This window comes from Artibeus jamaicensis, unplaced genomic scaffold, assembly GCF_021234435.1.
Source record: "Artibeus jamaicensis isolate MK-2021 breed Jamaican fruit bat unplaced genomic scaffold, CSHL_Jam_final contig_419, whole genome shotgun sequence".
Lineage (NCBI taxonomy): Eukaryota > Metazoa > Chordata > Mammalia > Chiroptera > Phyllostomidae > Artibeus > Artibeus jamaicensis.
Window position 1 is genome coordinate 3385287 of NW_026521824.1, and position 14789 is coordinate 3400075.

General features: G+C 36.7%; 1 protein-coding gene across 10 annotated transcripts in view; it reads left to right on the forward strand.

Annotated features, from left to right (window-relative positions):
- Positions 1 to 14789, forward strand: part of NCOR1 (nuclear receptor corepressor 1) — a 209264-nt gene that overhangs the window by 89393 nt on the left and 105082 nt on the right. For all 10 annotated transcript variants that reach the window (XM_053665685.1, XM_053665687.1, XM_037166078.2 and 7 more), the window contains 6 exons: positions 538 to 604; positions 3315 to 3487; positions 4316 to 4406; positions 7787 to 7965; positions 8447 to 8501; positions 10117 to 10218. In XM_053665685.1, coding sequence (XP_053521660.1) covers positions 538 to 604; positions 3315 to 3487; positions 4316 to 4406; positions 7787 to 7965; positions 8447 to 8501; positions 10117 to 10218 — 667 coding nt within the window. The remainder of the gene's footprint in view (positions 1 to 537; positions 605 to 3314; positions 3488 to 4315; positions 4407 to 7786; positions 7966 to 8446; positions 8502 to 10116; positions 10219 to 14789) is intronic.

A 14789-nucleotide genomic window follows, 5' to 3' on the forward strand; every position in this document is an offset into this window, starting at 1 on the left:
TACATTTAAGAGAAGTTTTTCTATCTTGTCACATAGCCCTCCATTACTTCTTAGAGTGGGTAGTGTTATTTCTGTGACTGAAGAAAATCTTCCGTTTAAAGCAAAAGTCACCTCTCTATGTTGTATACATTCTCATAGAAGGGAGGTTAGTGCCAGTCCTGAGGTTGGGAGGTAATTTAAAAGCATTTCCTTCTCTCCTGCCTCCTTTCCTCTAGAGTGTATGAAGATATTCATATCACCAGAGTTCATAAGAAGACCTGTGCAATTATAACTTGAAAATATTTACCTTATAATTGGATATAATGATTGAAAATGAACTATTTACATAAAGTCTTGTAGAATGGGAGGGATTTTAGTCAGTTCTAATTCTTGCGAAAGTCTTATTTTGCAGGGTGAAAAAATTAAAATTAATTTTGATTACATCATATGTTAAGTGATTTTTGCTTGTTTTTCAGTGTCTGTGAAATATGAAAGTCAATGCATTATTAAATTGTACTTTTTTTCTTAATGTCATACAACCATATTTTTCTCTTCTAGAAACCAGGTGATGAGGAAAAAACTCATTTTATTTTTTAAAAGAAGAAATCATGCAAGAAAACAAAGGGTGAGGCCCTATCCTTGTTAACTGAAATTTGTACAGCTTTCCCATTCATGCTCATGTAGGCATTCGCCTTTCCATTGTTAATGAAAATGATTCCTGATTATACTTAAGAGAAGGTTCTGATTTAGAAAAAAATTATGTGACTTAAATATAAATTAATTCTGGTAACATTTTGATATCATAATTCACATTTAATATCATTATCAAATTAATTTCTTTGGTTGTCTATGTGTAAAATTTTCATCTGGCCAAAATAAAGAAAACGGTGAGTAGTTTACAAATGTGATAGAGAAATTGGATGAGCTACATTCTCTTAACCCTCAAACAAATGTGGGTAAGTTATGGTCATGCTGATTAGATATTGCTTTTCTCTCATTAGAAACTGGGTCAGCTAAAGTTCACCTTTTTCAAATTCAGATAGTTTGTTTTTCATATTTATTATATGACTAGCAATCCAAAAGTTTCGTGGGTATAGTTGTCATGGAAATTAAGTTACAGAAAATGTGCCACTATCCTTATTTTCATAACATATCTGTACTGGTTTTAGAAAAACTTTGGATTCATTTAAATTCAGTCGTTTAGTAAATAAGTGATGTTCCTTAATTCACATCGTAAGTGAACTTTGTACCTTATATTTAATGACCTGACAGTTAATCAATTGCAGTGATCAAGAGTCAGCAGCTTTTATTTGTTGCATAACTTCTGGTGTTCCAATTGGCCAGTCCAGTCCTTTAGTCTTGAATTTTTTTTGTCTGTGTGCCAAGAACATATAAATCTTAAATAAGAAATTAAGCCCTGGCTGGCATAGCTCAGTGGATTGAGCATGGGCCTGCGAACCAAAAGGATCGCAGTTCTATTCCCAGTCAGGGCCTACGTTGCAGGCCAGTTCCCAGCAGGGGACGCACGAGAGGCAACTATACATTGATATTTCTCTCCCTCCCTCCTCTCCTTCCCCTCTAAAGATAAATAAATAAAGTCTTTAAAAAAACCTTTTAAAAAAAAGAAAAAAAAAGAAATTAGCTGAAGTATTTTTTCTATCCAGTAATTTTGTTATAATTTTGGTAATTGCTAAATTTGCTATCTGGTGATGTAAACACAGAAGCACAGACTTTGTTTTCATACTTTATAGAGTAATAAAGTTTATGTGGTCACTCCCTTGATTAATATTCATTGGCTGTTGTTCTGTCCCATGTATCATTCTACAAAGGTGAGCAAGATAGCCATATGGTTTTAGCCCATATGTAACTGGGGATAGATAATTAAGCAGGCATGAGCAGTATTGTGATCAAACTGTAGTAAAGAACATTCAGATGACTATGAGCATATAAGAGGGACAGGTAATACAGCTATGAATCATGAAGGGAAGTTTCCCAGGAAAACTAGTACTCTGGAAACATGAACAAGCAGAGGGAGCAGCCTAAATGAAGATGTGGGAAATAGAGAGAGTGTGGCAGGGTCAGAGATAGCTGGGTCTTAGACTAAGCTGGAAGTGTGGTGAGAAATGAGGCTGCTGTGGGGAGCCAGGGCCAAGTTCTATATAACACCTAGGCGACTTTGGATTACATCCTGAGGGTATCTGTTAAGTGTTTGAATTGAGGACCTAAAATGTTCAGGTTTGTATTTTAAGAATTTGCATCTGGCTACGCTATTAATAATGTGCCAGGTGGGTAGTAGGAATACTTGAGGCGGGGACCACTTTGTAAAGTATATGATTGTCTAATGACTGTGTTGTACACTGGAAACTGAAACAAAAATGATATTGAATGTCAGCTGTAATTGAAAAATAAAATAAAAGTGCATGGGAGACATTGGGAGGCTCTTTAATTTAGATAAGGATTGATGTTAGCCTGTACTGAGGAGGTAGCAGTAGAGATGGAGCAGAGGGGAAGGATAAAAAAGACATACTGGAGTGGAAAAGAAGGGTTGGGGAGTTGTGGGTGGTGGTATGGAGAGTGAGGAAGATAATTTTTTCTTCTCTAATGCCACTTTTTGAGGTGACCAGTGTTAACAGTACTTCATGAGTCCTTACACTTATCCATGTGTTTTGAGACATGTATGCAAGCAGTTCTGAGTGGGAGGGTTCTTCTTTCTTTTCTTTTGTATTATAAAATGAGGTCATGCATTACTCATTTTTCTAAAAATGTCCTTGATTTCATGTCATTTGCTGAATATCATAAAGTATAACAAATTTCTGTCTTTTTCAGATTGTCAAAATGTTTATTTTATAGCATTATTTATAACAAAAATATGCAAGTAACCAAAACCTCCATCAATAGAGGAATGCTTAAAGTGTGTGTTCTGACACACTGGAAGGATAACAACAAAATGTTAATATAGTTTTCTTTGGGTGATTGGGGTTATGAACTCTACATATCTTTTAAAAAAATATTTTGAAATGAAGACGTTATCAGAAAAATATTAAAAGTAGCTGATCTGCTATTATTAGTAGCTCATCAGTTCATTGATTAGTTTGTATAGTCTTCATGTTAACTAAACAAATTCCACCAAAATATGTTCTATATGTCAGATCATTTGTAGGCAACGAAGCTCCCTTTCTCTTTCCTCTTTCAGATCAAGGACAGCTTTTCATTCACAGTTAAGTTATAGGTTAAATGTATTTTTAACTTAGCCTTAAGAAGTAGCATATACTTTGAAGTATTGGGTTGGTCAGAATCACAGTTTTGTTTATTAATTTGCTACGGGTATTTAATAGGAACAAAAAATCTGCCAACGTTATGATCAGCTAATGGAGGCGTGGGAGAAAAAAGTGGACAGAATAGAAAATAATCCTCGGAGGAAAGCTAAAGAAAGCAAAACAAGAGAGTACTATGAAAAGCAGTTTCCAGAAATTCGAAAACAAAGAGAACAACAAGAAAGATTTCAGCGGTAAGTAGTTTGATGTTTAATGGCTGTGCTATGTCCTTTGAATCACACTTTTCATCTTTTACAATATTTATTGTTCCCTGATTGATCATTAAGAATGTTTATAAAGAAATTTTGTTTTGAATATGTGTTGGTAAATTTAATATTGACTTTTTATATTTAATCATGATATATCTGAATATAAGTGAATATTTTGAAATTAATTCCTCAGTTCTTAAAAATACTCATTTCTTTGAAAATGACAGTTAATAAGAATAGACTTGAATATTGTGTAGTTTTTCATACCTACCAGCATAGTGAAACAGTATTAAATTGGTTGGTAATTATAAAATTCTTTGATATTGATAAGATGTTTTATTATTTGTTTTTACTTTTAGAAAACAAGTATTTTTCAAGGGTAAAAACTTTAGTGTTTGTCTCCACTGTCTCATGTAAGAGTCATGTAAGCCCTTTTAAACATGAATAAGTTTTCATGTGGGATGATGGTTGTGTTTTTTCCTCTGTTTTAAAAAATGTCTGCTGTTCTGTTCTCTGGAAGGTAGGCAAAAGACTGTTAAATGATAATGGCACCAATAAGTGTGGTTTTCCAGAAGTTTCCTATAAAATAGTTCTGCCATTTAAACTTGGACACATCACTTTTAAATCTTAATTGCAACATTTAAATGATTAGTTTCATAAATGTTTGAAGCAATTACTTAAAACTAATTAAGGTTTCATCTCTGACTTCTGGTTGTGAAAAAATCTTACTCGGAAAAATAATCTATATAAAATGAATTATATGTCTTCTTTATAAAAGGCCTTTAAATTATATTTATAATTTCTCATATTTAGAGTTGGGCAGAGGGGAGCTGGTCTTTCAGCCACTATTGCTAGAAGTGAGCATGAGATTTCTGAGATTATCGATGGGCTGTCTGAGCAGGAGGTAAGACAATTGATTTAATTTAATTCATTATTGAGGAATTTTAGCTTCACACCCTTTACACCCAGGAACTAAGGGTTTATTTGTATATAAGTGACAGAACATTTATGGGGTTACGACTGTTCCAAAGACTGTGGCTAACCATTGGAGATTTTAAAGAAGGCAATCACATAATCATATTGGTATTTTACAAATATGGCTTTGGCAACAGGGAGGCTGTTATAAAAAGAAGGCATTGAGTCAGGACAACACTGTTAGGTATGTATAGGAAGAGACTGATAGGAAAGTTTAATAGAAGATACAATGGACAGGACAAGTTTGGTGGGTTAAGTGTGGGGGTGAGAAAGAAGAGAAATGGAAAGTGACTCCCCAGTTTCTAGGTTAGAGGACAGAGCTGGTAGTGCCATTCCATAAATCAGCAAAAGAGTATACATTTTGTAGATGTTTGTATATTCAGTTGTTGAGATTGGATCTTCAAAGGGTGCTCTTTAGCCAGGTGAGTCTGGGAGAGACATAGGATATGATATTAATAAATCAGTGCTGGATTAGAATAAATTTCAGTCCTGAACACTGAGTCTTTGTAGTTAGATGTTCAAACTATCTCTCACAGTTGTTCCAAAGCCATTAACCTATTGAGTTTTGCTAGTTTTGATTTTATAATATGGCTTTTTAAAGCCTCATCTCTAAATTCTTTTAAAAAATATATATTTTATTTATTATGCCATTACAGTTGTTCTATTCCCCCCTCACACCCCCTCCCCCACCATCCCCCCTTTAGTTTATGTCCACATGTCTCAAGTTCTTTAGATTCTATATTTCCCCTACTATTCTTGCCCTCCCTCCTGTCTATTTTCTACCTACCATCTATGCTACTTATTTTCTGTACCTTCTCCTCCTCCCACTCCCATTGCTAACCCTCCATGTGATCTTCATTTCTATGGTTCTGCTCCTGATCTAGCTGTCCTCTTAGTTTGCTTTTGTTTTAGGTGTGGTTGTTGATAACTGTGAGTTTGCTGCCCTTTTATTGTTCATCTTTTTTTATCTTCTTTTTCTTAGATAAGTCCCTTTAACATTTCATATATAAGGGCTTGGTGATGATGAACTTCTTGAATTTGGTCTTATCTGAGAAGCACTTTATCTGCTCTTCCATTCTAAATGAAAGCTTTGCTGGTAGAGCAATCGTGGATGTAGGTCCTTGCCTCTCATGACTTGGAATACTTCTTTCCAGCCCCTTCTTTTGAGAAATCTGCTGACAGTCTGATGGGAACTCCTTTGCAGGTGACTGTCCCCTTATCTCTTGCTGCTTCTAGGATTCTCTCCTTCATTTTCATCTTGGCTAATGTAATGATGATGTGCCTTGGTGTGTTCCTTCTTGGGTCCAACTTCTATGTGACTCTCTGAGCTTCCTGGATTTCCTGGAAGTCTATTTCCTTTGCCAGAACGGGAAATTCTCTTTTATTATTTGTTCAAATAAGGTTTCCACTCATGACTGTTCCCCTTCTGGTACCCCTATAATTTGGGTGTTGGAATATTTAAAGATGTCCTGGAGGTTCCTAAGCCTCTCCTCATTTTTAAAAATTCTTGTTTCTTCATATTTTTCTGTTTGGTCATTTTTTTCTCCCTTCTGGTCCACTCCTTTGATTTGAGTCCCAGTTTCCTTTCCATCACTATTGGTTTCCTGTGTATTTCCCTTCATTTTAGTTAGTTTAGCCTTCATTTGTTCCTCTAATTTGTGACTAAAATCAACCAGTTCTGTGAACATCCTGATCACCAGTGTTTTGAACTGTGCATCTGATAGGTTGGCTATCTCTTGGTCGCTTAGAATTATTGTCCCTGGGCCTTTGAGTTGTTCTTGAGCCATGTTTTGGTCTGTTTGCGCCTGTTATGTATGAGGTGACTGAGGCCCCTAGGCAGAGCCCCCTAGGTGTTCATCAGGGCGGACAACCCAGTTGCTGATTTGTGACACTGTATGTGGGGGCGGTTCAAAGAGGGGCAATGGCGGTCCCTCTGCTGCTTCCTGCTGCTGGGGCCTGCCCGGTCTGTCTCACTGCTCGCCCCTTCACTGGTTTATCTGTGTGCGCACACGAATGTGGGACCACAGTCAGCCTGCTGTCTTGCGCCCTCACTAGGTCTGCCTGTTGCCACCCCACACCAGGGATCTGCCAATGGCTGCCTAAGGGCCTGGGTTGGTCCAGGGGTTCTTTCCTGCCCAACCCTGCTCCACTGCTGGCTTTGCCCCTCTTACCGGTCTGGCTGAATGGTTCATTGTTGTCGGACTTCCATATTGTTCAATTTTCTGTGTTTTGGCTGCGTTTTGTTACTAAAACTTTGTTGTCTTTAAACTTGGTTATGCAGAGGTAAAGTGTTTCCCCCTATGCCATCTTGGCTAGAAGTCCTCATCTCTAAATTCTGAAGGTCTTGTTCATTTGAACATGGCAGTCCCTTAATTAATGATCAGAGACAGTTATCACATTGCTTTATATTTTAAAATCTGTGGCCATAATTCCTGCAGTGATGACTAAATATGTGTTAAATTTCTTAGCTTGCTTTTCGGCCACTTCCCATGTAAGCATCTAAAACTGGTATCAGTTAAGGTGATTTCAAACTAATGTCTGCCCCAAACAGTACTTTGGTGTCCAGACTAATTGAGAGTTCCTCATAAAAGTATGGACTTTGTAAGGACTTGTAATATTTACTTCCCTGAGGAAAAATTTTAGGGAAAATCCTAGCCTTGTATTGGAATCAGTTCTGTAATTTTGTTAAAAGTTTTTTCATGAAAGATTGTGTTTACAAACTTAACTTAAACCTTGGGAAGATAAACTGTATAGATGTAAAAGAGTTTTAGTTGAATTTCAGAATAATAGTCTTAAATTTTTAATGGAAAGCTTGCTAAGTATTTAATACTTAAGTGAATTTAGTTACTTTAAAGTCTGTGATCTTAAGATTTTGGTGCCGTTTGCTTAATTTTGTGTTTATTGTTCTCTAAAACAGTGTTAAAATTTGTTCTATAAAATGGTGTTAAGACTTTTAAAAGTGAAACTAAATATAATTAAAGTGTTTCAAAGGGTCATTATATTAATGAACTTGACATAGCTCTTTGTCTTCTCATTCTAAAATTCCATTACCTGAAGTATCAGCTTTGTTTAAGTAATTGAAGTAATGGGTTATTTTTCAAAAAATATTTATACTTTCTGGCTTATATTCATTGAATGGATATTTATTAGATATATGAATAATTACTATATGTTGGATGTTATGGTATGCACCATTACTGTTAATTACCTGTGTGCGTTTTTCTTTGTTTTCAGTATATATTAAGACAGTCGGTCTAGGGCCTTCTTCAAATTTTATTTTATATAAACTGCACTTTTTTTTTGTTTCAGAATAATGAGAAACAAATGCGGCAGCTTTCTGTGATCCCACCTATGATGTTTGATGCAGAACAAAGACGGGTCAAGTTCATTAACATGAATGGGCTTATGGAGGATCCCATGAAGGTTTATAAAGATAGGCAGTTTATGAATGTTTGGACTGACCATGAGAAGGAGATCTTTAAGGACAAGTAATTTAAATTTTAAATTATTATCCATTAGAAGTTTACATAAGTTAGTAAAAAAAATCTTGGCCCTATTTTGGCATTTGAACGGATGGATACTCTGGAAAGTACAGAATATAACTTTGACATGATCTTCCTGTAAATTCATAGATTGAAATACAGGTAACAAATAAGAACTCGGCTTATGAAGTCATGTTAAGAGTGTATCAAAACTTGGGTGGTGTCTGAGTCACCTGGGATGCTTTTTAAACAAGTACAGATTTCTGTGCTCTACCATAGACCAGTCCAACCAGTTCTGGTAGATAGTTCCCAGGAATCTGTGCCCTTTAAGAGACTCCAGTGATTTCACAGTTGTTCCTCAGGTTGGCAGCTAGGAATCACTGGGAATTAGCTGGTCTGTATTTCTATTCTCAAGGCTTTCTTTACCCCTCTTTTTGAGTAGTTAAAATGTTTGTTGTGTGTGTATATGCCCCCTCCCCTCCCACAGGTTTATCCAGCATCCCAAAAACTTTGGACTGATTGCATCCTACTTGGAAAGGAAGGTAAGAAATGGTTTGCATTGAGAACGTTTATAAGTTTGTGATAATTACTACTTTCTTTTTTTTTTTTTACTACTTTGAAATGTTATGCTCTAATGTCCAAAAGCAGTTAATGAGAACTGATCTTTGCAAAGAGCTTGCTACGGAAAAGATTTTCACGTGACTGGTATAGTGATATTTGTTATTACTTTTTTTTATTAAGTATATTTTATTGATTATGCTATTACAGTTGTCCCATTTTTTTTCCCTTTGCCCCCCTCTACCTGGTACCCCTATTCCCCCCAGGAATCCTGTCCTTCTTAGTTCATGTCCATGGGTCATATGTATGAGTTCTTTGGCTTCTCCATTTCGTATACCAGTCGTAACATCTGTTATCTATTTTGTACCTACCAGTTATGCTTCTTATTCCCTGTACCTTTTCTCTCCCTCCCCCTCCCTGCTGATAATCCTCCATGTTATCCATGATTTTTATTTCTGTGATTCTGTTCCTGTGTAGTTGTTTGCTTAGTTTGTTTTTTTTTTATTTTTATTATTCTTTTAATTTTTTAAAAATTTTATTTATTTTCGGAGAAGAGGGGAAGGGAAGGAGAGAGGGAGAGAAGTATCAATGTGTGGTTGCCTCTCATGTGTCCCCCACTGGGAACTGGCCTGCAACCCAGGTGTGTGCCCTGACTGGGAATCGAACTGTGATCCTTTGCTTCACAGGCCCGCGCTCAATCCACTGAGCTACAGTAGCCAGGGCTATTCTTTTAATTTTTAAAAAGATTTTATTTATTTATCTTTGGAGTGGAAGGGAAGGAGAGAGGGAGAGAAGTATCAATGTATGGTTGCCTCTCTTGTGTCCCCTGCTGGGAACTGGCCTGCAACCCAGGAATGTGCCCTGACTGGGAATCAAACCTCAATTGTTTGGTTGGCAGGCCTGTGCTCAATCCACTGAGCTACACCAGCAAGGGCTTCGTTTTTGTTTTTGTTTTTAATTTAGTTGTTGATAGTTGTGAGTTTGCTGTCATTTTACTGTTCATAGTTTTGATCTTCTTTTTCTTAGGTAAGTCCCTTTAACATTCCATATAATAAGGGCTTGGGTATAGTGATATTTATAATTATGATCACAACTTCTAAGCACAGAACACAGACTAATAGGGTTAATGAAAATGACCTGATATTAACCTATGTGTAATCTACATATAGATTACAATGCTATTTGAACCTCATTAAATTTCTAACTAAAATATCAGGATCCTGATTTTCTCTGATTTTGTTTCACAGCGAGTTGAATTTAGTGTTTTGGGGCAACATATTTAAAGAGACATTTCAAATGTTTACATATATACAGGAAGAAATGGAACTTAGTTATTGGTTAATTAAAAAGTGCTTGAATGTTTCTGATATTTTTTTGATATTGTTCCTGGTAGTTTTTTACATAATTTGGGTTGCCCATTAAAGTAGTAGACATAATGGTACATTTTTACAGACTAGCTATGCTTTAAAATGCTAGTCATGTATGTTTATTCTCAATTTATACTTTGATAATACCAGACGTTTTCCTTGAAAGTGTTACTTGATTTTTTTAAACACTTGATTCATTGGATCCTCAAAAAATATATTTTTTTACTTCTAGAGTGTTCCTGATTGTGTTTTATATTACTACTTAACCAAGAAAAATGAGAACTATAAAGCCCTAGTAAGAAGGAATTATGGAAAACGCCGAGGAAGAAATCAGGTGTGTTTTAATACTCTGTGGGAGTCAGGGTTGGTGTAAAACTGAAGATACACTTGATATAATAGGAGGTCCCTGCTTAATCATGTACTTCAGGGATTGGTGTTTCTGTAAAGTTAATTAGGATACTGTGAACGTGGTGTGATTGTTCTGAAGTTAATGTATGTAATTTCTCATACTTTCTATTTGGAATGTTTTTTAAGTTTCTATTAATGAGAAAAGTTTTATACTTCCATGTTATCTAAATCATGCATGTCAATGTTAACATCTAAATAATAATGTAATTAAATACCAGATGTTTAACTACCTTATTTAATATGTCATTTTTACCAGTCCTTTTCTCTGTGAAAGGGATAGGTAGGCAAGGTAAGGAAATACAGCATGGTAATGACATTATGGAATTGTTCGCTGAAATACATGGGGCCTTATTTTGTTTTAGATTAACTTCATTTTGGGAATTTAGATAGTTAAAGTCTTAAAAAGCACTTGACCTAAAAAGATAGTTTTTAATACAATATAGTATATGTTTTTATGCTTGCAACTCAGTTACTTCTTCCCAACTAGCTACTCGGCAGCTGTCACAGCTCATGTGTGGTTTACCATTGAGGCTGCTGGGATAACACAATCACCTGTTACCTTCCACACCCAGATACAAGTGGCAATATGGAATTGTATGTGTGAACTTGGACAGCTGCTGACTGTTTATTAGCATTTCTGATTTTTTTTTTGTTTCTATATACAGCTATCCTTTCTTCCCTTGGTCTCTTTGGTTATGAGATGCAAGATTTTTGACAATTTAAAAAATTATTTATAGTATAACTTTTTGTGATTTCTGGGTCATTGTTTCTTACAGAACACTATCACTTCATGAGATGTGATTACATATTCTTTGAAAACAATATTTATTGATAAAAAATCACAGGGATTATTTCTGAGTCAGCTGTGTAAATTGCTGCTGGAGGTTGAGTCACTGAGGTGATCTTGACATGTGTTTTCAGTGGGTTGATAAAGGAGTGAGAATTAGACTATAGTGAGCTGAAGGGGATATAAAAGGTGTGGAAGAGGCAATATAGTAAGTGTAGCCTTGTTTGTAAGATCTGCTTTAAAAGGCACATGGGCGGCAGGGCTGATGGGGATCAAAAGAGAGAAAAGGAGCATGATATACATTGTTGGGACCAGTCGTGTAGAGAAAGAGATGATTGTAGAGCTCTGTGATGGTTTACAAAACTCTAGGACAGCAAATTGAATGTTGATAGAGAGGCAGCAATTACTGTTGCAGTAATGGAGCCGGGGCTTTTCCTCTGTTTCACACAGGCTAAGTGGAACCACGGTCCTTTAGCTGAGATGCTTGAGTTCAATTATGTTTTAAGCAAGTTTCCGCTACAGTTTTTTAAAAATAGCTTTATTCCTAATTATAAACTAGCATTTATAACTTTAACTTTATTTTTATAAATTATCTATGTTACTGTTTAATTTTTTTCATCCCAGATAATGTAAAGGGATAGTTTGATATTTATTATGACTTACATTTGCTGAATTAGCTGTCTCATGCTTGTGATGATAAAGGAGAAAGCTCTAGTAGGAAGTTTTGTTTGACAGGGAGTATCTGTGTTAACTCCAAAACATTTGTCTTCTAAAGTTATTTGGGCTCTAAACCATTTTTCTTTTCTCTGGAACACTTGCCCATGTTAGGTTTCAGCAATTAGTGCTTTCCTGTGCACATTCTTTTTATTTTTATCTATCTATCTATCTATCTATCTATCTATCTATCTATCTATCTATCATCTATCTATCTATCTTTAGAGGGGAAGGAGAGAGGGAGAGAAACATCAATGTATGGTTGCTTTTCGAGCATCCCCTGCTGGGAACTGGCCTGCAGGGAACCGGCCTGCAACCCAGGCATGTGCCCTGACTGGGAATCGAACCTCGATTGTCTGGTTCGCATCCTGTGCACAGGATGTGTGATAGTACCCTTAGCACATCTGCAGAGCATTTGCAGAACTGAGATTTTTCATATGTATCCTCACCTTGACCTGACCCTTAGGTTGTTTGCTCCCAGGTAGGTTCAGTTTTGGTTTGGTTGGCCTACCCAGTGGTCTAGTCCTGCCCACATTCACTTTTAGATTACCTTAAAGATTGTACCTTTAGTTTTATATTTTTCTGGTTGTTTCGCTGGGAGTTTGTGAAAGGAGGGAGTTAAATGATGGACTTATACCACCATTTCAGACCAAAATAATCTTATTTCTGTTTCTTTTTTTCCCTCTTCCAGATTCTTTTTTTAAATATTTTTATTGATTATGCTGTTACAATTTTCCCAATTTTTCCTCCACTATCCCCCTCACTTTTCCCTACCAACCCTCCAGCATTCCCCCCTCTTAGTTCATGTCCATGAGTTGTACGTACAAGTTCTTTGAGTCCTCTGTTTCCCATGCCATTTTTATATCTCCCCATCTACCTTATGCCTGCTAACCATGCTTCTTCTTCTTCCTTGTACCTTTTCCTGCCATTCATCCCTCTTCCCCCAACTGAACTCCCTTCATGTGATGTCTTATTTCTCTGATTCTGTTCCTGTTCTGGTGGTTTGCTTAGTTTTTGTTTTCATTGTTTTTCTTTTCTTTTAGGTTCATTTGTTGATAGTTGTGAGTTTGTTGCCATTTTACTGTTCATATTTTTTATCTTCTTTTTTTTAGGTAAGTCCTTTTAACAATTTATATTAATAATGGCTTGGTGACGATGAACTCCTTTAACATGACCTTATCTGGAAAGCACTTTATCTGCCCTCCCATTCTAAATGAAAGCTTTGCTGGACAGAGTATTCTTGGACGTAGGTCCTTGCCTTTCATGGAGTTAAATACTTTTTTCCAGCCCCTTCTTGCCTGCCAGGTTTCTTTTGAGAAATCATCTGATAGCCTTATGGGAACTCCTTTGTAAATAACTCTCTCCTTTCCTCTTGCTTCTTTTAGGATTCTCTCCTTATCTTTAATCTTGGGTAACTTAATGATGTGCCTTGGTGTGTTCTTCTTTGGGTCCAACTTCTTTGGGACTCTATGGGCTCCCTGGATTTCCCAAAAGTCTATTTCCTTTGCCAGATTGGGGAAGTTCTCCTTTATTATTTGTTCAAATAAATTTTCAGTTTCTTGATGTTTTTCTTTTCCTTCTGGCACTCCTGTAATTTGGATGTTGGAATGTTTCAAGTTGTCCCAGAGGTTCCTAAGCCTCTCTCCATTTTTCTGAATTCTTGTTTCTTTCTTTTCTTAAGGATGGATGTTTATTTCTTTCCTTTGTTCCAAATTGTTGCTTTGAGTCCTAATTTCCATCCTGTCACTGTTGGTTCCCTGAATATTTTGCTTTATTTGACTTTGGATATCCTTCATTTGTTTTTTCACTTTTCAACCAAGCTCAGTCAGATCTGTGAGCATTTTGATTACCAGGGCTTTAAATTATCCATCAGAGAGGTTGGCTATGTCCTCATCATTTAGTTCTCTTTCAGAGGTTATGCTCTGTTCTTTCATTTGGGCCACATTTCTTTATCTTGGTGCAGCTGATAGGTTGTAAGGGGGTGGGGCATTAGGTATTCCCCTGGGCAAGGCAACCCTCTTTGCTGCCCTGTGGAGCTGCCTGTGGGGGTGGATGGCAGAGAGGGAACACTGCTCCTTGCGTACTCATCTCTGGCAGCCTTTTCAATGGATTCTGGTGTGAGACTGGGAGCTTCTCCTACTGCTGCAGCCATCATAGCCCACAGCCACGTCTCAAGGGGCGCAGAACTCCTTTTAGGTCAGCCCCTTCTGGGAAGCCTGCCCAGCTTTGCAGCCAGCCAAGGTCTGCCACATCTCTGTAATTTTTTGAGTTGGCCTGCACTGTCTGTCGCGCTGCCTTATGGGTCTGGTTGTTCTAGTTGATTTTTTAATTCCTCGGTTGTTGGAGTTCGATGCAATTTCATTTTCTGGTTCTTGTGGATTTTTATTGACGTCAGATTGGTTATTATCCTCCTTTTGGTTGTGCTAAGAAGTGAAGGGTCTGTACCTATGTCTCCATCTTATTTCTGTTTCTTAATTGCTTGTGTATTTCATTTCATTTGTGTCAAAATAGATGGACAGTTTTTTCAGAAATTACATGGTGTTAGTTTAATATAGACCAGAATGACATTAGTGCTGATACTGATGGGAGTAGAAGCCATTGGACTTTTGAGCAGAGAGGAATATCAGATTTAGTTGTGACAGGGTTATTCTGGCTGCTCTATTGAGGCTAGCTTGTGAAGCAAGGGAAGAAGCAGGGAGAACAGGTAGGAGATTATTTTAATAATCCTGGTGTCTTGGAGTAGGTTATAGTGGAGGAAGTGAGGAGAATTGATCTGTTTCTGGGTATATATTTAAAGGTAAGTCCAGTAGGCTTTGCTGATGGATTGATTGTGGGAGAATGTGAGAAAAACAATTACCAAATATAATCCAGGTTTTGGATTGTGGAGGTGCCATTTACTATGGTAGGCATGACTGAAGGAGGAACGGATTTTGGGGGGAAATGGGACATACTAAATTTCAGATACCCATCAGATGTCCAAGTGGAGATTTAGAATA